Here is a 25,080-nt window from a genome sequence, read left to right on the forward strand (position 1 = left end):
CCACCCTCTCTCTCAATAGTTTTTTTCAACCTTGTCCATTGGCTTCACTTTCCATCATCTTAGGTAGTAACTAGGCTTTGTGGCAAAGACAGCATTTATTTGGCCAGGGAAACAAATTTAAGTTCTAAATTCAATTTGAAGATTGGTTTTAGGGCAACATTACCTGCCACAGTGAGCAGTCAATCATGACATAAAAAGCTTGAAGTATTCAGAGAGATTAAGGAAATATCTTAACATTTTGTGAAGTAATACATTTACTGAATGGCTAATCGTGTGACATGTGCAGTCTCAATACTGTGATTTGAAATGCAAAAATAAACCATCATATTACTTTTCCAAGACTTAAAACAATTTTATGTATCAATACTGAGCATGAAAAGGAACATTTACAATCCACAACAGATTCAGTTGTTTATGTATAAGCAACAGTTTGCCCACATTTTCTTGCATATTCCTCTTATAAACACTAATTCTGTAAAAAGGTGAGCAAATACTGCCACAAAATGGTGTTTGCCCATTTAGATTTTTTAAATAATGCTGAAGTCCAGTTGTCACATGGGGCAAATATTCTACAAGATTCATTTACAAATAACATGTATTAATAATAGTAGGGAAGATTTTAAAAGAAAATGTATAAGCATTTTTGTATTGTATCCCTGCAATTCAAAAATGTATACTGACCAAACAATAGGCAAAAAAGTATTGCTATATACGAATTATTTCAAGAAACAGAAGCAGCAAAGGGAGAGTGGAGTACTTTTACCTAACCCACACTGAATTCACCATAAAAGATTTCATAAACCACTGTACAAAACAAAAGCTTTTTTACACTACAATATAGTAGCTTGGCTTAGTAACAGCAAGGATTAAAAACACATCTGTTCACCTGCAGGTGACACTGTTGGACCAGTCCATGCAAACACAAAGGCAACAAGCTGTAAATATTTCGTTTCAGCATGTTCAACTGTTTTGGATCAATGATGGATCCAAAACACAATTATTTTCATGCCTCTATGTTAGCCCTTTAAAGTTGCTCTGCAATATCAAATCTCAGCAGAGTGATTAATTGAACTACTTTAAGTTTAGCTATTTCAAAAGCAAATTTATTCCAATAGCTAATAAAATAAAGAGAAGATGCCGTAAACTTATTAGCCTTACTGCATAGGTATTCCAAATAAACATCATGAAGGAGATTTCATAATTTTATTATGAAAAAGCAGAAGAGATTTATAAAGATTTAAAAAGCAAGGTAAAAAGAGTATTTCTTTGTAATAGGGAATCCACAATGTATACATTGAGGGGGGTAAATTCTGCATGTAGTCCTATACTTAGTTCTCAATATAATTTTCACTGAATGTCTATTATAAACCTTTGCTTTAAATTCACTGAAGACTGCATTGAGTTCCTGCATGGTAGAAGGGCAATTAACAGATGTTTTAAATAAACGAACAAGCAAAATTCGCTCAAATTCAATTTTGGCAACTCGTCAATCATTCATTTTGTTTTTTAAAAGACCCCCATCCTCTCAAAAGCATATAGCTTGTAAGTATGATAACAACCTTTATTTTATTATTTTTGAATATTCAACGTGTTCTGCACACGCTACTTCCTTAAAGGCCAGCATTATATATCCATTTTTACAGATGAGCTGAGAGATAGTAAGTGAGTGGCCAATGTTGGAGAAGCTCTAATTGTCTGGCCAGTCACAGGGGTTCTTTGACCGGAGAGCCTTTTTCAAATTCTTGCAGGAAGATAAAAGCAGGCCTGGCACAGAACAGACTCTATTTTAGAGAGAGACTTCTAAAGAGTGTGCTGTGTGTGTTCTTAGCTTCTGGCTATTCTGACAGTTTGCCTTTTTTGGATTTACCACTACATGTTGGATCACTGCTTTGGATTTCTGCTGCCGGCCTTGTGGATGACCTAAGAACTGCTGCTTGCCTGCCTGGAGGACCACGTGAAGAACGTTTGGATGGTTGTTTTCATGGTTTTGGGGAGGAGGAGGAGGGGTTGGCCGGGTGTTTGACTGTGGAGGGGTCCTTTTAAAATTTCTTTTAAAACTTCGTTTAATTGTTTTTGCTGTTGTGTGTGTGTGTGGGGGGGTGATTTTTCTGATGGTTGTATAATATTTGTTGCAGGGGGCAGATTGTTTTTTGCTTGTTGATGTTATTTAATATTTAGAGCTGTATTACATATTTTAAGAGCTGCCATTGCTGTGGGAAGCAGATTGCTTTTTGTTTATATTATTTTAAAAGTTGCTAATCTACACTACAGTTGTTTATTGTTTGCTTCCAGTGCTTGTGCCAAGTTGGTGGTTCTGCTGCTGTGTGGTTGATGTGTTTGTACCTGGTTCTGTTCTGGACCTCGGTTCTGCCTGGCTTCTATAAGTGACATTGGTTATGTTGGGCATGCAGCAGTGTCCCTTACTTTACTTTGGTTCAGCTACGATTCTCTGGCTTGGTGTTGGTTCCGTTGAGCTTTGTTGGTTCAGATTGCACTGGGACTGGCTTTTGGCCAGGGGGTTCCCATATATTTGGTTAAGGTTTCTTTGCCCTGGAAAGCCTTAGAATTCCATCCCCTCCTCAGGATACAATGGAGAGTGGTGTTAGGCAGAATAGGTAAATAAAGCACAGTGAAGTCACACTGTGCTGATTAAAAAGGTTAAAAAGTTTATTTAGGAACTACATACTTGAGAATAAAGGGGAGAGATAGTGAGAAATAGGTCCTCACTATCTGACTATATCTTAGAGAAGAGAAAGGGTCAGGAGAGAGAAGCAGGATATTGCCCTGTTTAGCCCAATAGGAGACAAGGAAATGACCCCCAGGAAACAAGAGAGATACTGCCCTCACTGTCCTAATTAAGTGATCCTTGTTGCCCCCTATGTAGAAGGCTCTTCTTCCCTTCTTCCTTCCTTCTTGTACACCAGACTTTGCCATTTTCCAACACCCCTTCTCAATGTCTAGTGTACAAAGTCCACAAAATTTAGCCTTTCACGTAGACTTTGAAACTTCTCTTTGATAAGTGGCTTGGTGAGAACGTCTGCAATCATTTCTTCTGTAGGACAATACTGTAGCTCAATAAGCCCTTCTTCTTGCCTGTTTCTTACGATGTGACTCTTTATGTAGATATGCTTTGTTCTTCATCCAATTCTTTCTGTCTTTGTAAGTTTTATGCATGATTGATTATCTTCAAAGAGTTGTATGGGTTTGGGTTCATCTATCCGAAAGTCTTCTAACAGTTGTAGAATCCACTTGAGTTCTTGGCATGCTTCTGCTGCTTATATTCAGCTTCTGTAGTTGATGCTGCTACAAGGTCTTCTTTTCTGCTTGCTCCTCCACCATAGAAGAACACTCGTCCACTGGTAGTCTTTCTATCTGTGGTGTCTGCTGCCCAGTCAGCATCTCTGGATCCCACTAGTCTGGGATTGTCGCTTGCTGTTGATTTGAGCTTCAGTTGTGCAGTACCTCTTAGGTATCTTGCTAGTCTTTTGACTACATTCCAGTCATTCACACTTGATGATGCACTTTTCCTGCATAGTATTCCAACTGCTGCTGCTATGTCAGGTCTGGTCACTGTACTTATGTAGAGCAGTTTTCCAATTACTTCTCTGTACATTTTGACGCTTCTCAGAGGTTCATTGTTTCCATCTTGTTTCAGGAAATCTGTTTCCAGTGGAGTGTGTGTTGGTTTTCCATCTTTCATGTACATATAGTTTAGGAAGTCCATGATCTTTTGCTTTTGATTGAGAAGATAGCTTCCATCTTCCTCTCGCTGTATCTGGATGCTGAGGTAAAAGCTGACATTTCCAAGACGCTCCACCTCAACTTCTTAGTTCAGATGCTGAATTATTTCATCACAATCTTGTTGATCTTCATAACAATGAAGAAGATCATCAACATAAATGAGAATATAAATCCATTTGTTGTCTTTCTTCCTTGACTACAGGCATCGTTCTGCCCTGCCTTGCTTGAATCCTTGCTTGATGAGCATTTGGTTCAGTTTCTGGTTCCAGGCCCTTGAAGCCTGTTTCAGTCCATAAACGCTCTTCTGCAGTTTGCATACAAGTCCTCTGTCTTCAGACTGTTCAAATCCAAGAGGCTGTGTCATGTACACATCGTCTTTCAGCTCTCCATGTAGAAAACCAGTCTTCACATCCAGATGCTCCACATGCATCTTTCTTGCAGCTGCTATGCTCAGTAGTGTTCTTACTGAAGTGTGTTTCACTACTGGTGCAAAGGTTTCATCATAGTCTTCTCCATACTTTTGAGAGTATCCTTTTGCATTGCTTTGTACTTCTGTACTTCTCCATCTGCATCAAGTTTGGTCTTGAAGATCCATTTTCATCCCATTGTCCTCTTTCCAGGTGGGAGCTCTGTGAGAACCCATGTCTTGATCTGGATCAGGGAGTCAATTTCTTCTTCTGCAGCTTTTCTCCATTTCTCTGCTTCTCTTGCTGGCATTCCTTCTATGTCTTCCCAGCTAGAAGGGAAGTTGGCATATGTAATCCAAATTTCCTTGGTGGAATTCCTTTGTTTGGTCTGGCTAAGCATCTGATACTCAGTTCTGCTTGCCTTCTCTTTCTGTGGGTTCTGCAGGTGCCTCTTGTGTCTGTCAGGTCACACATTTGCACCATTTCTGGCTGCTGTGCTTCATCAGCTTCTCTTGGTGTAGATTCCATGGTGTTTACTTTATCTTTCTTGCTTGCTTTCTCCATCTTGTCAATGTATACCACGTTGTGAATCTTCATGATGTCTGTCTCTGGGTTGAGGATCCGGTATCTTTTGCATCCCAATAAATATGCCTTCTTCTGTTCTGAGATCCATTTTGGACTTTTTCTCTTTTGGAATGTAAGTGTGGGCTTTTGATCCAAACACTCTTAGATGCCGTACATTGGTCTTGTGATTGTACCACAGTTTAAATGGTGTGCTGCTTGCATCCTTTGTAGGCAGTATGTTCTGCAAGTTGGCAGTGGTGTTAACAGCTTCACCCCAGTATTTCTCAGGTAGCTCTGCTTCATGGAGCATACTTCTGCACATTTCTGTGAGAGAGCGATTCTTTCTTTCTGCTATTCCATTGAGCTCAGGCGTATAGGGTACTGTGAGATGATGCTCTATTCCTTCAGCTGCTAGGAAGCTTGTCATCTCCTTTCCCATATATTCACCTCCATTATCCATGCAGATATCCATTGGTTTTCTCTGGAATCTGTTCTGCATCATTGCTAGGTACAGCTTGAATTTCTCCAGCACTTGACTTTTCTCTCTGAGCAGATAAGTTACAGTAAATCTTGAAAAATCGTCAGTAAAGGTCAGTATTTACTTACTTCCACTGGGTGTTGCTGTTCTCATTGGTCTGCAGACATCACTGTGGATCAGCTCCAGTGGTCTTGTGGTTTGCTTCTCACTCTGCTTGTTGAAAGAGGGTCTGCTGCCTTTGGCTTGAATACAATAGACACATCTCTCTGTATCAGTGCATTTTCTCATTTGCAAATCATTAGTCAGGTTCTGCTTTTCAAGTTGGCATATGTAATCCACATTTGCATGGCCAAAGTGTCTATGTAGAAGTCTAGAACAGTTCTTATGGCTGCATTCTTTAATTAGATTCACTTCTCTTTCAAAGCAATCAAGTACATACAAGCCATCCTTTAATGTAGCCTGAGCATCATTTCACTTTCATCTCTAATGAAACATTTCTCTCCTTTGAACACAGTCTCTATCCCCGTCTGTGCCATGGCTGGGACAGACAGGAGGTTGCTTTTCCGATTGGGAACATAAAGGCAGTCAGCAAATCTGCACTTCTCTGACTTGGCCACTGGGTAACACACAGTATACAGTTACATTAACTTTAGCTTGTGCTGTAAGCGCTTCTCCATTAGCAACTGAAAGCATTTCATGATGTGGATTCAATTCATTAAATAGTTCTTTATCTTTGCATAGATGACAGGATGCGGCTGAATCCATGAGCCATTCTAGTTCACTCCCATCTCTTTAGGCAATGGTTAAACACTTCTTGTTTGATCTGCCGTCATTGGCTCAGCTATTTGCATTAAGTGAGCTCTTGGCTCTGTCTGCATTTTTAAATTCCTGTGTCTCTTTGCCTCATGGCTCTGAGTTGCTGGCCCTTTGTGATTCAAACGGTCTGCAATTTCGCTTAATGTGCCCCTTCTTCCCACAGAAATTACAAGAAAAGTCATTTCTTAAGCTACCTTTTAGGGCATGTTCATTAAATTCATCTTTATGAAATTGCTTATTTCAATTATTTCAAATTTAGAGAGGACATGAGCCAAGCTTAGATTCTCCTGCATCTCAATTGCATGTACTACATTTGGTAGCTCCTTGCCTAGACCTCTCAGTTTCTGTGTTAACTCCATGACGGCATGAATATGCTCTCTCAGATCCTGACCGGGTTGCATTTTTATTCTGAAAAGTTGCTTCATTAGGATCATTTTTGTTTTGAACGATCCCTTCATATGCATTTTAATTAATTCCCCCCACATTTCACCAGCTGTTTGTATGTTAATGACTCTTAACAGCTGTTTGTCACTTAAAGCATTAATAAGCATAGATTTGGCCTTGTTATCTGACTTCACCCAGGCTGCTTCCTTCTGCGCATCGTCCGTCGGCTTGAGATTTTCCACTGAGTTCCAGACCTCCAGTTCAACTGAGTTGAGCCTTAATCCTTTCAGATCAGATCTGGTAGTTTTCATCATTCAGCCTTTCAGTGCAGAACTCCTGCTGTACGCCACAGGTGTCCTCCATCTTTCCTTTGTTCTCCACCATGCTCCACTTGCCTGCTGTTATCTGAGTTCTCTGGTGGCTAATTGTCTCTTTAAACACAGCAAGCATGTGCCTGGTGCCCACAACCCTATTAGGCAAATTAGGTAAATAAAGTGCAGTGGTGTCATGCTATGCTGATTAAAAAGGTTAAAAAGTTTATTTAGGAACTACATACTTGAGAGTAAAGGGGAGAGACAGAAATAGGTCCTCACTACCTGACTACATCTTAGAGAAGACAGAGGGTCAGGAGAGAGAAGCAACAGGATATTGCCCTGTTTAGCCCAATAGGAGACAAGACAAGGAAATGCCCCCCAGGAAACAAGTGAGATGCTGCCCTCACTGCCCTAAGTGATCCTTGCTGCCCCCTATGCAGAAGGCTCTTCTTTCCTTCTTTCTTCCTTGTACACCAGACATTGTCATTTCCAACAAGTGGCTGGGTGCACCTTGTTCAGTGGCCCATAAAACTGGATTCCTTGGTCCAATATTCTTGAAACTTATGGGGTTTGTAGTGGACAGGAAAGACTAGACACCCTGTGATTTTGGTGGTGTTTGCACAAACCACCACCAGGAACATGGATAGGTTCATCCATATGGAATAACTGAGCCAAATATATTCAGATTCCCAAATAAAGCATGGATTCAAATACTATACCCATATTTTTGGACTCAGATATCAGGAATACCAAATATACTTGGTATTCTGGATCCTTGAATCCAAATAATGTCAACTTTTTTGTGCATACCTCTAGTGACTTCCCTAAAGCCATCTTGTGAGTTTTTGATACTATAAAACAAAGAAGCAACTAATTCTGATATTTAATCATCATCTATCATTCATGTTTCCCATTGGGATGCAAAGTGGATTATAAGCATAATAAACTTTTCAGTCAATTGGTAAATGGATTACAAAATATGATAACATCTGAATCTAATAGCAAATCTAAGAACAACACATGCAAACTTATCTGTCTAAGGCAACATGCCATGCAGTGTAGGATGAGAACAATCTGTACTACAAAAGATTTTTCAAGATCTTTTGATTCTGAAACAGACCCAGGATTCCAGTGTCTCAAAGGAGAATAATATTTCCTATATTCAGGAATTTCTGAAGAAGTCATTAAAGTTACTTCTTTTGATGAGGAAGCTTTGCAATTAAAATGTTCAGGACCCAGCAGTGGTGACTCACTGATAAAGATAAAATGTGCTATGTGCTCACAGGAGCTTATTTTTTTAACTCCTATGCTTTGAGGCTGAGCTGTGTACCAAAAACATTTTCCAGCCAAATACAAACTAGCTCTGGATTTCTTGAACCTCATAGTTCAGCCACAGTAGTACTTTACTCATCATAACAAAAGAGAACGAGTTGTTTATTAGTGAAAATTCGTGGTGTGCACTAGGGAAATATTTGGTTTTCCCGCTTTGGGTTATTGGAATCGCTTTGGTATGCTTTGTAATGATTCGGAGTATACCAAAGTGACAAGAATATTTGTATATTATTATATGTTATATTAAGAGCCTATAAAACATTTTGATATTTTACTTTATAAAAAGTTTGTACTCATGGAAGAGTCATTTAAAAACTTCTTTGCCAAAAGATATTTTGGGATGGGCAAAAGGAGTAAATTACTGAATTTGGAGTTCTGCCTTAAAGACAAGATTTACAATGAAGTAGGAAGTAACATTTTGCAGTATAAGTATGGACAAGGAAGCTGTTGTACATGGCTGAAATGGACAAACTAACTAGAAATCTGAAAGAGCAAGATCCAGAAATTTTCTTGGAAGACTGGAAGAAGTTCAAGAAATATTTGGAAAAGAAATGCGATGTTAAAGGGCAATTGTGGTCTTTTGAGGGACTTTAAATTTTATACAAAGGACTTTAACGAAAGAAAACATATTAAGATCTATACCATGGTATAAATATTAGCAATATAGTGTAACAATAATAATATCTATGAATAAAGGGGGGCTCGAGTGTTGTTGGAAGTCAACAAAGAAAAGGGGGAGGGGAGGGGGGTTGGGTATATAGACATGTAGAAGAGTTAAATTGGATAGATATGTTGTATTAAGTAATGATTGTATATTACCTCATCCAATAAAATTTTTATTAAAAAAAACATTTTGTAGTATAAGCTACTCTGCTACAAAGAAGAATCCATAAGGGGTAACATAGTATGAGATAAGGATGACTTCAGATTATAGAAATGATTGCATATGAAAAGAATGTTCAGCTCCCTAAAGACAGCTATATATTTTTATAAGTATCTTCAATTCTGAACACTAGTATCAACCTTTGGGTATATTGTGCTACATCTGAAAAAAAGACAGACGTTTTTACGCTTCCATTTGTAGTTCATTTAAAGGGGGAAAGAATCTAGTTTTAAATAGGGCATACCTTGATGCCTTCTGAATAAAAGAAATTACTTTCAGCATAGCTGTGCCACTCAGAAATACAGGAAGAGATTTCTCAGTAAAGAAAATGAAAAATCTTTACTTTTTATTAGTAACAGACTCTTGATGTCTTTGGTTATTGTTACAGATCCCTGCCCAAATGTCGATCAAAAGCAATCATTAAGAACCTGAAGCTCTGTGGGTGGGCAAGCATTAAACTTTACTTCATGTAGTTATGAAGGAAAAAAAAATGTATCATTGTAACTCCTTTTCTTAATACTTTTAATAGGGGACTTTCCCCCTAATGTTGTGGTTTGCATTTGTTGTAACCTGACTTGTCTTCAGAAAACCTGATGATCAAATCAGAACAGCATTACAAATCCTTGCTTCCAGCAGCTCCTACTTATGTCCAAAAGTCTTTATTTTTTTTAAAAAAACTGTTAAGTCTGAAAAATCAGCTAGCAACAAAAAAAAATAAAACATTAACAAGTCAGACACACAAGCAGTGAACAGTTCTCATATATATATTATCATCTTCTCGCTCTTCAGGCAAAAGTGGTTTAAAGTTGATCATACCAATTGAAATTCTACACATCATGTTTGTGGCAGCCACTGTACATAAATGAAAACAAGGCATAGACCCTGCTGCCCTCTGGCTTGCACAGTTAAAAGACCAAAACATAAGTAAATGCAGAAAAAGGCGGGGATGAGAGATCAGCGTGATAATGCCAGACTGAAGTAATAAGTTATGAATAGGCATTTACATCCCACTGAGGCCATGTTGTTCTTCAATTATTACGGTGTTATACTAAGCTTCTAGAGACTGAACCTGGTTGAGTCTTTCTTCTTCCCAGCATTTGAAATGAAGTAATCCTTTTAACCCTCGAAGATCCTACTTGCAGCTTGTAGACAAAATGTATCTATGTTTAGCTTATCAACTGACCATAGAGATAGTTATGGCATGGCGAACAGCAAGCCATACCTAGAAGCACCCACCCAAAACAAAGGAAATCAAAAAGGCTGTGCAGGTTGTGCTTTCAACCTCAAGTCACCAATGGAGACATGGATATTTTCTCTAGTTCATATTATGATCAGGAGGGAGGGCTTCTCACTCTTTCCAAGTTCTAGATTCCTCTGGTAGAACCGCCAACACCCAGACTGGAACAGGCTTGACTCTTCACCACAAGCTTTGAAAGCTCTGTGCATGTGCAGAGTTCTAGTAAATGGTTAAGCAGAAAGCTCATGGGTGAGGACACCATGATGCAGCTTAACTCAACTAAAGAAAGATATTTATTGGATTACAATAGAATATAAAAGATAAGAGCACACAGTATATAGGAAGTTACCCTAAGCATGCACTAAGCATGGTAGCTAATACAAAAGAAGAAACAGGTAAAAGTTTAATATCTAATTATACCTTGAAAATTACCAAATGGATATCCCCTGCAGGGATGGGTGTTCATCCTTTCAGGGGAAGGGAATAGAGGCAAGCTTGCCTCTAGTGCCATCCTCTCTCATCCCCTAAATCAAACACACAAAAGGCTGAAGAATCTTTTTGAATTCTCGTTTCCCAAGGGTGTGTGTAAAAGGAGTTCCCTCCCTTAAAACCAGTCTCTCCCAGACTCCATGGTTAGCTGGCCCCTTGTCATGTTGGTCTTGTCTCTCATACTTCTGGTTTTATGATGGCACCAAAAGGCTAGAACAATATCCTTTGATCCATCCCAGGATGTCAGTTAGAGAAAATGGTCTTTATTGCCCCATTCTTCCTGTTTTCCCAGAGCTGAATTTACAAGCCAGTTTGATATAAAAAGGCCTATGTCTCCATCATGACAGGAGTAACTAAAGAATGGACGTTATATGAATGCTCCATCTAGCTACTGATAATAAGGAAGCTGTGGTGTTCTGCAGCCTCTGAGTTGACTTTGAGGGGAGATGCACGTAGAGTGCATTACAGTAGTTTAGTTTCAATGTTACCATGCCGTTGATCCAGGTGGTCAGATTGGCTGTCAAGGAAGGAGGCCATCGTCTAGGCTAGACTGAGTTTGAGGTAGGCATTTTTTGTGACTGCATTAACTTGCTTCTCTAGCAGTAATGCTGGATCCGGTATAACCCTCAGGTTCTTAAACTTAAAGCAAGAGCCAGCTGAATGCCACTGAAAGTGGAAAGCACAATATGCCTCAATATTTCTGTCTTTCAACCATTTGACTACAGCTGCTAGGCAGTGATTTAAAATCCCTATTGCATCAACAGGGGATTAGGACACAGAGCTAAAGAGCTGGTTGTTATCCACATATTGATGACATCTAATTCTATACACACCCCGATATTCACTACTGCTTCCAAATGCCAAAAACAGGATGGCATGATCTACTGTATCAAATGCTGAAGACTGATCTAGGAGGAGCAACAAAGAAGCATGGCCTTTGTCTACATTTAGATGGAGGTCATCAACTGAAGCCACCAGAGCCATCTCTGTCCCACTGCCTAGCCTAAAACCAGACCAAGTAGTAGGTGGGTAACTGCTTCCTTGAGTGGCCAAGGGAAGATTCCCTGAGTTAGTGATTGATTCATGATAGACATCAAGAGCTTGTTTAAGTGGTCCTTACATGAATTTAACAGTGAAGTTGGGCAAGGATCCTATACACAAGAAGTGGCTTTCCCAGATGTCAGGATTCTGTCAATATCCATCATCATAACTGGGTCAAAATGATCTATAAGAGAACCAGATTATGTATCAAGTATTTCTTCTGCCTCACCTATATTAAGATGGCATCCAGATCAGAGTTACTGTCATGGATATGGCTAGATCTGTAAGAGAATAATTGCTGGATAAGATGAAGAAAGTTGTTCAAGACACCTATGCACACAGAAACAGGGCTAGCCCAGCCCCATAACTAGATAGGCCACAAAGGGAGTCTAGAGGCCTAAAATGAAACAACCTTGGTGAGGCACATAAAACAATAGAGTTACACAGTTGTATTGCTATGCGTAGATTAGAAGAGCCATCTAACATACTAAAGCATGCAATGTTCCAAGGCCCAGGTGCAGGAAGTATCTGAGAACAGCAGGAACGTCTGATTTTACAGAGACTGGCAACATTATTTGAGGATAATTACATTGATGGAGAGCTGAAAGATATTCAGATGTATGAGAAACTTATAATCTCTGATTCTACATAGACTTCGTTAGTACAAAAGTAGCAAAAATGAACTAGCTATTGTTATGTTTCAAGAAAATGTTTCAAATATGGATACTCTTGTTTGGTGTATAAAATCATAAGATAATAGTTAGCCAAGAATTTGCGTCTCTAAAGCAGCAATTGTTAAGAAAAGGTTCTAAAACCCTATAAATATGACAAGCTAAACTAATCGAGAGCTTCCTCTTTGGAAGAGCTCCTTGCATTGATACAATGTGACACAAGGAAGCGAACTAGATGCTCAGAGTTTCTTAACTGTGCACCTATATTTAAATTAGGCCTGACCAGAATCATACAGAACAGTATTCATGCTATTTTGAACAGGAAAAAAAAACCTTTGCAAAGGCAGCACAACAACAATTGTCTGTTCTTGAGACTGTAAAATTCAGATTTAGGAGTTAAAAGATGTCAAGATACCTTAAACAACTGGGATGGTTGTGAACTAACCAATGCAACAGTTGCAGAGAAATAATGTTTCTTTGCCACTGTCACCGTTGTTTCATAGGTCTTCCAATGGGCTTTGTAGCATGATCTATCAGATTCAGTGTGAGTTTTTTGTCAACATCTTTATTGACATCTTCCAGCCCTCTTTAGGTAAACCATGGGGCTAGCTTTTGTTGCAGCCATGCAACATGGCTGCCTAACAGAGACTTCAGCATCCATGCTGAATGAGGCCCAGCTCAGGAATTTATAGCTTCCCTGGCAACCCTTGGCCTCTCTCAAATTGTGACAGGTCCTACCCATAAAAGAGGCCACACCTTAGACTTAATATTTTGCACTGAGCCTTTAAGGGAAAATCTTGCTTCAGCATTGAAGAGTCAGCCTGAACAATGGTCAGACCATCATCTGCTGAGGGTAAAAGTGAATATAGCCTCAACACCCCACAAAATGGAGGGTCCTGTTAAAATTATTCACCCACAAAGGCTTATGGACCCTTCTAGATTCCAAAACGCCTTGGGGGATTTTAGAATTTCAGATACATGCTCCTGTCATGAGTCAGCCAGGGCTCAGTGATAGTGAAGACTCCTCTGGGGAAGAGGAGCCCCATACAGCCAGCCTGGAACTACCACAAGCTAAGGACTCCTCAGGAGAAGGGGAGCTAACAGAAGCTGATCAGCAGGGTGCTGATCAGCAGGGACAACCAACACCTGAAGCACAGCCAACACTCTCTAGCTCTAACCCAGCAGGTGAAACTCCGTTAGCTGGCCCCAGACCTCCAGTTTCACCTCCACCCTTAGAGTGCCATAGACGGAAGCCGAGAAGGGAACTGCAGGCAAGGAGGCAAAGTGCACACCTCCTGATGATGAGAAAGAGTAAGTGCAGGATCCTTGCCCAAGCAATTGGCTGCACTCATGGCCCGTAGCCCTGGGGCTATAAAACCAGTCAAGAGAGGCTGCTGAGTGTGGATGCAATGCATCACTGTGAAGCCATTCACCCTTGCCTTGCCTTGCCTTGCCTTGCCTTGCCTTGCCTTGCCTTGCCTTGCCCTGCCCTGCCCTGCCCTGCCCTGCCCTGCCCTGCCCTGCCTGACAGCCTGACTACTGGACCCTTGACCTTGGATTGCCTGACCTCGCCTCGCCTGCCTGCTGGAACCCCGACCTTGGACTGAACGACCACGCCTTGCCTAGTCCCTGGAGTCTCAGCCTTGGACTGGGTGTTGGAGCCCAGTCTGCTTCCCAGCCCCAGTACTGGGAGCCTGCAGGCCAGTACAGCTCCACAGAAGCTGCTGTAGGAGTGTGTAATGCAAAGCTCCTGAAAGCTATTGATTCCATTGTTCCTTGTAGACCACTCCAGCCTTTGGGACGGAAGCCAGCCCCATGGTTTACCACGGAGCTGGCTGACTTAAAGAGGGTTGGATGACATCTAGAAAGATGCTGGCGAAAAACTCACACGGAAGCAGATAGAGCATGCTATAGAACCCACTGGAGGACCTATGAAGCGGAAATAGAAGTGGTAAAGAAGCAGCATTTTTCGGCAACCATTGTGTCAGCTAATTCACAAACATCCCAATTGTTTAAGATATCCAGACACCTCCTAACCCCTAAATCTGAATCTTTACAGTCCCAAGAACAGACAATTACCTGCAAGGCCTTTGCTAAGTTTTTCACTGATAAAATAGCACAAATACGTTGTGATCTAGATGCTAACTGCAATGCAAATGAGATGGAAGAAATGCTTAATTCAACATTTAGCTTACATTTGGACTGCCTTGAACCAATTACAACAACAGATCTTAACAGGATCCTGATGTCTATAAAAGCCATTACATGTGTGCTTAATCCTTGCCCATCCTGGCTGTTAACATCAAGTAAGGATCGCATAAGTGAACCACTGACTCGATCAGGGGACAAACAGCTGTTGGTGGTCCCTGGCCCCAAGGAGGCCCGCCTAGCCTCGACTAGAGTCAGGGTTTTTTCAGTCCTGGCTCCCACTTGGTGGAATGCTCTATCTGCTGAAATCAGGGCCCGGCAGACCTACTATCTTTTTGCCGGGCCTGCAAGACAGAGTTGTTCTGCCAGGCATATGGCTGAGGCTGGGCCTCCGCCAGCCTGAAAAAAGGGGTGTATAAAACCTTAACCCTCCCTGTGAAGGCTGTCCACTATCCTGTTTTAAATGTGTTGTTTTTAATGTACATGAATTTTAATTGTATTTTTAATATGTTGTTATCCACCCTGAGCCCGCTCGCGAGGAGGGCAGAATAGAAATCTGAAATAAATAAATAGTGGATGATCTCAGTCTGAATATAGAGTAATAAGAAGCCATGCCTCCTTATTGCTCCTCCTGGATCTATCTGCAGCCTTTGACATGTAGACCATGCCATCCTGCTGAGGCGTTTAGAAACAGAAGTGGGCATCAGAGGATGTGCCCTGGACTGGTTTAAATCGTTTCTCATGGAACGGATTCAAAGGGTGGCCACTGGAGATCAGCTATCTCCAGAATGGAAACTATCTTGTGGGGTTCCGCAGAGCACAATCTTATCTCCCTTGTAATTCAATCTCTACATAAAGCCTTTAGGAGAATTCATTCGCAGCTATGGAGATGACACCCAACTCTATATTTCGCTATCTAGGTCCCCACAGGTAAAAAAAGTAAAGTAGTCCCCTGTGCAAGCACCGAGTTATTACTGACCTATGGGGGGACGTTGCACCACAACGTTTTCTTGGCAGACTTTTTACGGGGCGGGGTTGCCACTGCCTTCCCCAGTCATCTACACTTTACCCCCAGGAAACTGGGTACTCATTTTACCGACCTCGGAAGGATGGAAGGCTGAGTCAACCTTGAACTGCTTACTAGAACCCAGCTTCCAATAGGATTGAACTCAGATCGTGAGCAGAGCTTGGACTGCAGTACTGCAGCTTAGATCTTAGATCGCTGCCTGACAGCAGTGGTGAAATGGTTGAAACTGAATCCAGACAAGACTGAAGTGATGCTTGCTGGGTAGGCAGAGATCTTGAAGGATATTGGACTCCCCACTTTCGATGGAGTTTGTTTGACCCTCGCCGATTCAGTTAAGAGCCTAGGAGTTATACTGGATCCAGTGCTACTACTAGAAAAACAAGTTAAGGCAGCGGCAAAAAATGCTTTTTACAACCTCACACTTGCCTGGAAGATGGCCTCTTATCTCGACACAGTTGACCTGGCCACCTGGATCCATGCTATGGTAACATCAAGGCTTGACTATTGTAATGCATTATACACAGGTCTCCCATCTAAACTAACTAGGTGGCTTCAATTAGTGAAAAATGCTGCAGCTTGACTGTTATCAGGAGCAAGCAGGAGCATGAGTATCACTTCCATCCTACTGTCGCTCCATTGGCTACTTATTAGTTACAATGCTCAGTTCAAGGTATTGGTTTTACATACAAAGCTCTTCAAGGCCTTGGTCCGGCATACCTACAGAACCGCCTCCCTCCCTATGTTCCTCTACGGCAGCTTCGCTCATCTGAACAGGGTCTCCTGCAGGTGCCAGGCTGCACATGGGCAAAATCAACAGCAGCCCGTACATGGGCTTTCTCTGTGGTGGCTCCTACCCTGTGGAACGGCCTGTCCGAGGAGGTCAGGAGAGCCCCCCCTCTCCTGGCTTTCCACAAATGACGCAAAACTGAATTATTCAAAAAGGGTTTTTACTCGAATGGGAGGGCTGTATTGTAGGGATGGGGTCTCAGATGCTTCGCTAATGAGTTAGGGACGATACACTTCACCACTACGTTGCCTTACATATTATCTGTTTCTTTAAATATGTACTCCTATGTACTACCTGTGCTTTATGTTGTCTTCTACTTTGTATTGGATTCTTGCTAATGCTATATCTTTTAAAATCTGTATCTATTTACCCTACGGCATTGTTTATGGAAATGTCCTTAGAATATGCAGAGAATCGGCAAGCTAGGAATATCCAGGGTTGCTGGATAATCCATATTTTTACCAAAAGTGCAACAGAACATCTCTCTCTAAGATTTTCTTAATATATTTAAATTTTAAAGTCAGGAACAGTCTTGCGTAAACCTCAAAAAAAAAGAGAGAAGACATAGAAAATCCCTGTATATTTAAACAATTTTTCATGTATGTTAAAAATAATAGCTTATTCCATTTAGAAAAAGAATACAATTAAGATGAAATTTAACACAGGTTTATAAAATTATTAAGGGATATGGATGTGAAGAGAAAGAAATTACTTTACAAAAGCAGAATAACTCAAAGTCATTCAATTAAATTGATTACCAATAGATTCAAGATAAAGAAAAGGCAATGTGTTTCCCTACATTATGCATAATTAACCTCTAGAATTCACTGGCTCAAAATGCAAGGATGGATTTAAAACAAAAATCAGACACACTAGTGAGGACAGGGATATCAGTGACTATTACCAAGATAGCTATATGATATCTCAATGTCTAAAGGTGGCATTTCTCTGATTACTAGATGCTAGGAACAAACAAGGAAATGCTTTCTTATGGCTATCTGACCCACCTGTGTTGCATATTGCCAAACTTGATACAGTTGATCCAACAAGGCAATTTTTGGTACCAAACGAGTATGATCATTGTCAAAAAAGGTAATACTCAAATGTTTTGGATATTTTTCACTCCCACTTAGAAAATTAAGTCCTCTCAGCACTGCCAAATGTCAACAATGACAGACATCTTGGGGCAGGGGGATGTAAGTAGGGGTGTGTGCTTTGGGTTTCCGATTTGGGAAAAATGCCTGAATTGGACCTCATCCATAAAGATTCAGAAACCCCAAATCAAAGCTGCCAAAGCGATTCGGGTCGCTTCAGAAAACTTTGGGGCCTTTTAAAAGGGCTCTCTTTTACCCACTTACCTGGGCCTTCCAGTGCCTGCAGAGGCGGCAGCGCAGGTGGTGGAGGTGCAGGGCTCCAGCCTTCCCCGCTGCCCAGCTGGTCCCTGCAGAGGCAGCAGCAGCGTGGGCGGGGGAGGCGCCCGTTCCAGCCTTCCCTGCTGCCCATCTGGCTGCAGTTGCCGTGGCGGAAATGGCGGTGCAGGTGGCGGAGGTGACAGCTGCAGCCTTCTGGACCCCTGCCCAGCTGGTGGCAGCAGTGGTGCAGGTGGCAGAGGTGCCAGCTGCAGCCTCCTGGACCGATCTGTGGCCTTCTGGAATGGACTCTGTCGCCCAGCTGACCACACAGAGGCCACGGTGGCACGAGCTTCAGCCTTCCCCGTCACCCTGCTGGCTGCTGCACCGGCAGAGGCAGCAGCTCAGGGCCTTTCCGCCTCTGAGCTGGCTGCTGCATTGGCGGAGGTGGCAACACGCCCCCCTGCCACCCAGCTGGGCATCCTTACCGTCCCGAATAAGGTAAGTGGGGTGGTGTCTAAGGGGGGGGGGCGGGGGCAAAGCCTCCCCTCTCTCTTCGGTATGCTTCGAATCTTTACAGAGTATACCGAAGCAATTTAAAGACTCGAATCCCGAAGCAGTCTTTTGGATATCCCACAGCCCCAGTGGCTGAGGACCCTTCACTGTTACCTACTTTAGACTATAACAGTCCAAAAGCAAAAAATTGAGTATGAACTGCTAACACGGTACTTAAAAAGCTACACTATAAGACACTGTGAACTTATCAGGGTTCCTCAATGAGATCATCAGTAACGGCAAGTAAGAAACTTGGGAAAGCAGTTCTCCTGTAACACAGAAATTTTATGCATGGTAGAGTGCTGCACACATTCCAGGGTACTGTTTATATGGGGTAATGTTGAGGTCCAAGCTTTTTGAGTCTGCAGGCACTTTTGGAATTCTGACGCAGTGCAGTGGGCAAATCCACAAAATAGCTTTCAAAATATGCTACTACAGGAGGTGAGGCTAGCCTTAAAAAGGCTGCTGCAGCCTACCTTCAGCCACACAGTGAAGATTCTTGTATTGTGGTGGAAGCTGCCACCAAAGCAACATCTTTAATAATCTGCACAGCCAATCAGCTCTGCAATGGACAATCAGAAGCTTTGCTGTGTAAAAGCCCTCCCTCACTTTCTAAAAACACTTGGTGGGGAACAGAAAAGGTGTTTGCCAGCACCTTGTTGCTCTCTAATATTGTGCATAACCTTCTGCAGTAGTCAGGAGTTCCATGGCAGACATGTAAATATGGAAAGTGTTACCCTGAAAAATTAAAAAGTTCCACCTTTAAAATATTGGAAAAGAATACACTGACTATTTTAGAGAAGTTTAAGTATACCATTTTGATCTCATCTCTGCAACACTGCTTCCTCATCTGTATATATCTATGCTTCCAAAGTAGCATACCTGTGTTCGTAGAATTTCACTTTTTGACAACTGCATATCACCCGTCAGCTCTTTCACCATGATGCCTAGTGGCTCTAGACGCTTGCTGAAGTAATTTGTCATTTCAGCTGCCAATGCCTTCATTGGAGCAACATAAACAATCTGTACCAAAAAAGGACACCAACATGATCAATGAGCAAAGAGCACAACATTGTTGGTTTCATAGCAAGTGATACAAATTACACTTTATTGTGAAAAATGATCCTAACACAGCCTCCCCACCATCCTAATAGTGGTATATGGAAAATAGTTATCTGCTAGGGGTAAGCATGTTAACTGTTTAAAAGACAACAGATTTTGTTTATACAGGGTTATCATTTTGAAAATTGGCTCTTCATCAAAGCTAAATATACCTTCAAAGCTTTTGCGTGGTTAATAAGGTTTTCAGAACTGAAAAGGGAATTACAGATCAGCAGTGATGTAAATCAACAGGCTCTTTCCCACATGACTGGGGAAAAGTACAATGTCCTTGAAAACTTCTTGAACCCATACAAATGTGTGGGTTCAATGGGTTGCATTTTACAAAATATAAAGATGTTCCATAGTTCATTAAATTCCTACCTTAAACTCATCCTTTTTAATAACTCCTTGAAGAACATGCTGACGAATTTCATGTAAGACAGTTAACATCGCAATGTTAGTCTTTCCAGCTCCAGTGGGTGCACAAATTAGCATGTTCTCATTCGTGTTGTAGGCAGTCTCAAAAACTATGGACTGGATTCGATTTAATCTTTTCATGCCTTTAAAAGCAAGTTGCCCAATCTGCATTGAAAGTCCAGAAGAGCAGCATTTAAATAGCTAATTAAAGCAGTTACCACTGACAAGAAAAATATAATGCATCACTGTATGTGAGAAAAGGATTTTGCAATTCAGTAACTTTAAAAAACATAATTCATTTTTTCCTGACTCTCATCAAAGTTGTTACTCATTAGTCAAAGTGGTAAATTTTGAATAAGTATCAAGACTAAGAAAGTAATTATCTTCATTTTTCCATTCAGTCAAATATTTCTACATGTTCTTTGGCCTTCCTGGAGAAATTAATGAAAATTCCATTTGACGGTACAATTCCTCCTTGTTTAGTAGTTCATCACTACTGATGACATCCCCATTGTATGTGAAATGTTTACCAATCCTACCCCACTTATTTTGCTCCTTATGTTCACTAAGTTGCTCTCATTAGTCAATTTTCTTTCACGTACAAAGGCTTCAGATGCATAGAAGTGTACGGGTATTAAGTTTGGTTAAACACCTGGAAGAACTGGTGTGTGTGTGCGTTTGCGTGCGCACGCAATGCTACAGAGAGAGGCTGATATAAAATCAGAGACAAAATCAGTCAAAACAATAATTCACACAGAGTAGGTGTGAGACAGTCCCAGCCAATAACAGCAGAACAGAATCAACATAAAACCTAATACAAGATGAGATAAGATAGTGAAACAAATAAAGAAGTGTAAGGGATAGGATATATGAGGTATTAGCAGCTGAGTTAGGAATCCATGGTCCCTGTTCAACTGGAGCATATATTACCTTGAATTTGTGAATGAATTCTTATTCAGCAGACCAACAATGGATCCTATCTGTGAACTTTGTTAAAAACAACTAATAGTGCAATAGCCAGCAGAGAAGGTGCAGGCCCGGGCATTGTTCCATATAATTGAATAATGAAGTCTCAGAGATAAACAACAAATTTGATCAAACTGGACCAGCAACCTGTTAGTGAGAAATACCACTGTCAACTTCAGTTCTTTTCTAAGGTGTAAATGCTGAGTTGGCCATATTCTTGACACTAAAGTATTTTGAGTTAGTGAGAACGAGAAGTTCAACAGTATCACAACATGGATATTCGAGGATTGATGTACAATACTACTGCTAATTATTCTCCTCAAAGTATCTCTGATCTCAATACATTCCAATCTCCAAACTTATGGTAGGAATATTATAATTTTGTCAAAAACTTTTGGTCAACAGTTGTATTGGTCATTGCCAATCAGAAGTATTCTTTAAAAAATTTCATACACAGAACCTGTCCTGGACCTTAGTGAAATTCTCAGTTTGTGTTCATGTGCAAACCAGAGACCAAGATATTAGAATATTCATTGAAGACTGTGAAAGCAGGCTTCAAACTGCCTTGTCACCACATGGATTAAATGAAGAGATTGACTGGCTATATTTGAACTGATACATGCTCTGTATGTTTCATCATTTATAGTGTTTTATATCTAATAAGATTTTTGTCTCCATCAATTTATCCCCACTCAGGCAGTTCAATATCATTATTGTTCCCTCCCCCTCCCTTCCCCGCCTCTTCCTTCTCACTCCTCTGTTTTTGAATTTGAAGCCTGCTTACACAGTCTTCAATGGGATTGCATCATGCTTCCTCCCCTCCAACACTTATATTATAACTCCCTTTACCTCTCTTTGAGTATCCCGGTCTCTGGTTTGCACATGAACACACAACTGGGAATTTAACTACAGTCCAGGATAGGTCTGTATATGAAAATGTTTTAGGAATACTTCTGACATTTGTTGGGGCATACTTAATGCTACTTAATTAATAGTCTAATTGGACTATATATGATATACCATTTACCTTATTTACAGAAGGGTAGTCCTTTGTTACTATCTTTGATGAGTTAGGGCACCTCAGTTTATGTAGAATTAATTTATAATCATTTGGAGCTTCAATTTTTAAGTGTAAGTAAGAGTTTCATGTGTGTGTTAATATAATTCTGACCACTGAAGAAGGCCCTCAGGGCTCAAATGCGTTGGGCCTTTTGCTTAATATACATGTAACCACTACTGTGATTCTCTATTATGAGACGTTCACATTCATCTTGTTGCTGTATACTATGAGTTTTTAATGGTATCTTCTATATGTCACTTTTAATCGTAAGATTATGTGCACTGTATAATAAACAGTATCTTATTTTTTTGTTGCTCAACCTTTTGTTTCCTGACTGTACTCTCAGATTGGTTCCCCGCTCTTTTTTTCCCTTTTGTTTTTCTCTAGACGTGTCCTCCTGATCATACAAGAAACATCATCATCCTAAACTGAAAAGCAACAGATTAAAACACACAATTTCATCTGTGGAACCTAATGCTATTGAACACTGAGATCCATCACTTTTTTTTTACTGTGCCATTTCTCCAAAGAACTCAGAGTAGAATACACATTTCTCTCTTCACCATTTCATCTTCACAACAACCCTGTGACATAGGTAAGGATAAGAGAGAATGACTATTCCAACATTACCTGGATTGCTGCATGGCAGAGCAATGATCTAAAACCCTACTGTCACTGACCCTCTTTTAACTACTCTACTACACTGGCTCTCACACTGAGATGCCACTACTCTGTATGGATTTTTAAAAGCGAATGTACATTTTAAACCATCTTTTAATAAGCACTATACTTCTGACTATCAAATATTAGAGATCAGTAGTATCATCAAGAGATGGGTACCATCTTCATACCCTATTTATGAGCACTCCTGGAGCATCTGATAGACCACAGAAAGCAGAGCTTAGATGAATTAATGTGTCTGAGCCAGCCAGGAAGGTTATGTGTAAATATAAATGTCACCTCTCATTTAACTTCAAGGGTTTTTTTAACTATGGTTCATAATATAGTCTTTTACATAGTGCTGTTAAATAACTGGCCAGGACTGAGAAAAAGTGCTCACTTCAGTTTAGTTCTTAGAAGTACACCGTGATGAGAGTCAAAATAGTAATTCAAGCTTAAAGATTTCTATTACAAGTGTAATCAACTCTTAAATGTAAAAGGAGGTAACAGAAGGGCAGAAATGGTTCTTAGGAAAAGAATGACTGGTGTTGACATGCTTTGAATAAAAAAAGAACAGTCATACAAAGTACAGGAAAGAAAATAGTAGCAGTTAGCAACTGTGGATTTTTTCTACAATTTTTTTTGGCTGGCAGTCTGTTAACTAGCCCGAGAACAATGAATCAAAAGCCTAGGTAGATCTAGGAATTTTTTTCAAATATCTACTTCTAAGAGACAATGGCATGAAGAAGGAACCACAATTTATTTGAGCAACTACACATTCAGCAGCAAACCAAGGCCTGGAAACCCAACACTGATGTTTTACTCTGTATGAACCAGTTTGGTGTAGTAGTTTACTGTCTCCACTTCCCTTTCTCTCCAAGCAGAGGTGCCTATTATTTTTCCTATGCTGCTACTACTGCTGGTGTTGACTTACCTGAGCAGCGAGTCTTTCAGCTTCCCTTCTACTTCTCTGTTTGCTCATGGAGTCACACCAACCCATTTGCCTCCCTCCCTCACCTGGTGATGGCAGTGTCTCTCTTGCCTTCCTCACTGCTGCTAACTCACTCATGTTATTGCCTGCCTGATCCACTTGCTTTCCTGCTTCCCTGGTGTTGGCAGTGTCTCTCTCAGTTTCCCCACAACCTCCTGCCCCACTTTCTCACCTCCTTACTTCTGGCAGCAGTGCATCTCTTGGCTTCCCCAGAATTGCCCCACTCACTCACACTACTTGTCTACCAAACTTGCTTCCTTGCTTATCTCCTTGATGGCAGCCCAGCCTCTTTTGGTTTTCCTTCCACTTTCTTCATCCTCAAAATGGCTGCCTAGATTTCATGATACAGCATTGCAATCTTTTACATTAAGGCTTTGGCACTTTTTAAAAGGTTCCTTCATTTTCAGATTTTTCTGTTAATTTGTAGAAAGACCTACCTTTTATGTATCTTATTTGGAGGCCCATAAATTGCCCCCCAGGGTCCAATCTTCATGAAACTTGGAAAAATGCCCACCAGCCTACTGAATAGCCCCCAGAGTAATTTCCCACAGAAAACAATGTCTGATTTTCCAGAAATAGCCAAACTGAATTAGAGAATCAATTCTGAACTCAGGGAATTTACCAATTTTTTTAGTGTACACTCCTAGTTTGGGAGGGATTTAACCCACTCCCCTCCCATTTTTTTAATATTCCAGATTTTTCTGCAACCCTGGGGGGTTCCTTGAAGTTGTAGAAGCATCTGGTTTCTAGACTAGTGGCCCAACCTGTAGTTTTAAATATCCACAAAGGGTCCACTTGGTTATGTGTATATAAGCTGATAAAGAGCACTTCTTCTCAACTTACTTTGGTTAATTGGGAACAAAGTGGGATGTGAAAGAGAACCTTGGATCTGGAAGGTAGCAAGTTGATGCCCTGAACAACCATGGACAGCCATGCAGGCTTCTCTCTCTGCACCTCTGTTCCCCCTCTCTTTTGGGGGGAGGAGGAAGGAGCCTTTCCATATGAATAGGAAGTGTATCCCAGAAACTACAATCCTATATTGCAGTATCTAATGACTCAATCTCTGAGTAAGATACTTAGAATTCCATCTATGTAAATTCTGGCAGTTTTTTGTTTAAATACTAGGCACACAGGTCCCCAAACCATACCGTGTCTGTGGAGAGAGAACGGTGCTGATAGATATCTATATTACTTTGTATGAAATGTATAAACCTGTTCAGAAGTGATTCAAGTGTTTGAACAACCTACATAACCAGTTCCAGGACTGAATAGGTCAAAGGAACAAAGAAATGGTTAAAGGGAAATGGTATATCTATTCTTAAAAACTTTAACAAACAAAAGACATTCACACAAAACAACAAAAACAATTTAGAATAAAACCAATGACCAAATGTGTTTTAACAAAGTCTGAGTTGGTGGTTAGTTTTCATCAAATCAACAAAAAGCAAATGAATAAATATGTGTTTATATCTGAGCATGCGCACATACACAAGTAGGGACCTGCAAGACTCAAGGTGGAAAATACCATTCTCTTTCCACACTTGCCTGTTATGCCAACCACTTTCCACGCAGTGCCACCCTGCTCACAGTGTAGCCATGCTTCCCCCTCCCCCTTGTTCACCCACCCACTCACATAGCACTTGGGGGGAGGGGGTTGGCTAT

The 25,080-nt window shown here is 40.8% G+C and overlaps 1 protein-coding gene across 2 annotated transcripts in view; it reads right to left on the reverse strand.

Annotated features, from left to right (window-relative positions):
• The window catches only part of ASCC3 (activating signal cointegrator 1 complex subunit 3), a 362,388-nt gene that overhangs the window by 252,870 nt on the left and 84,438 nt on the right, over window positions 1–25,080 (reverse strand). For both annotated transcript variants that reach the window (XM_054986845.1, XM_054986854.1), the window contains exons 9-10: window positions 19,706–19,906; window positions 19,106–19,246 (exon numbers count right to left, since the gene is read on the reverse strand). In XM_054986845.1, coding sequence (XP_054842820.1) covers window positions 19,106–19,246; window positions 19,706–19,906 — 342 coding nt within the window. The remainder of the gene's footprint in view (window positions 1–19,105; window positions 19,247–19,705; window positions 19,907–25,080) is intronic.

Source organism: Eublepharis macularius, chromosome 1 (assembly GCF_028583425.1).
Source record: "Eublepharis macularius isolate TG4126 chromosome 1, MPM_Emac_v1.0, whole genome shotgun sequence".
Taxonomy (NCBI): Eukaryota; Metazoa; Chordata; class Lepidosauria; order Squamata; family Eublepharidae; genus Eublepharis; species Eublepharis macularius.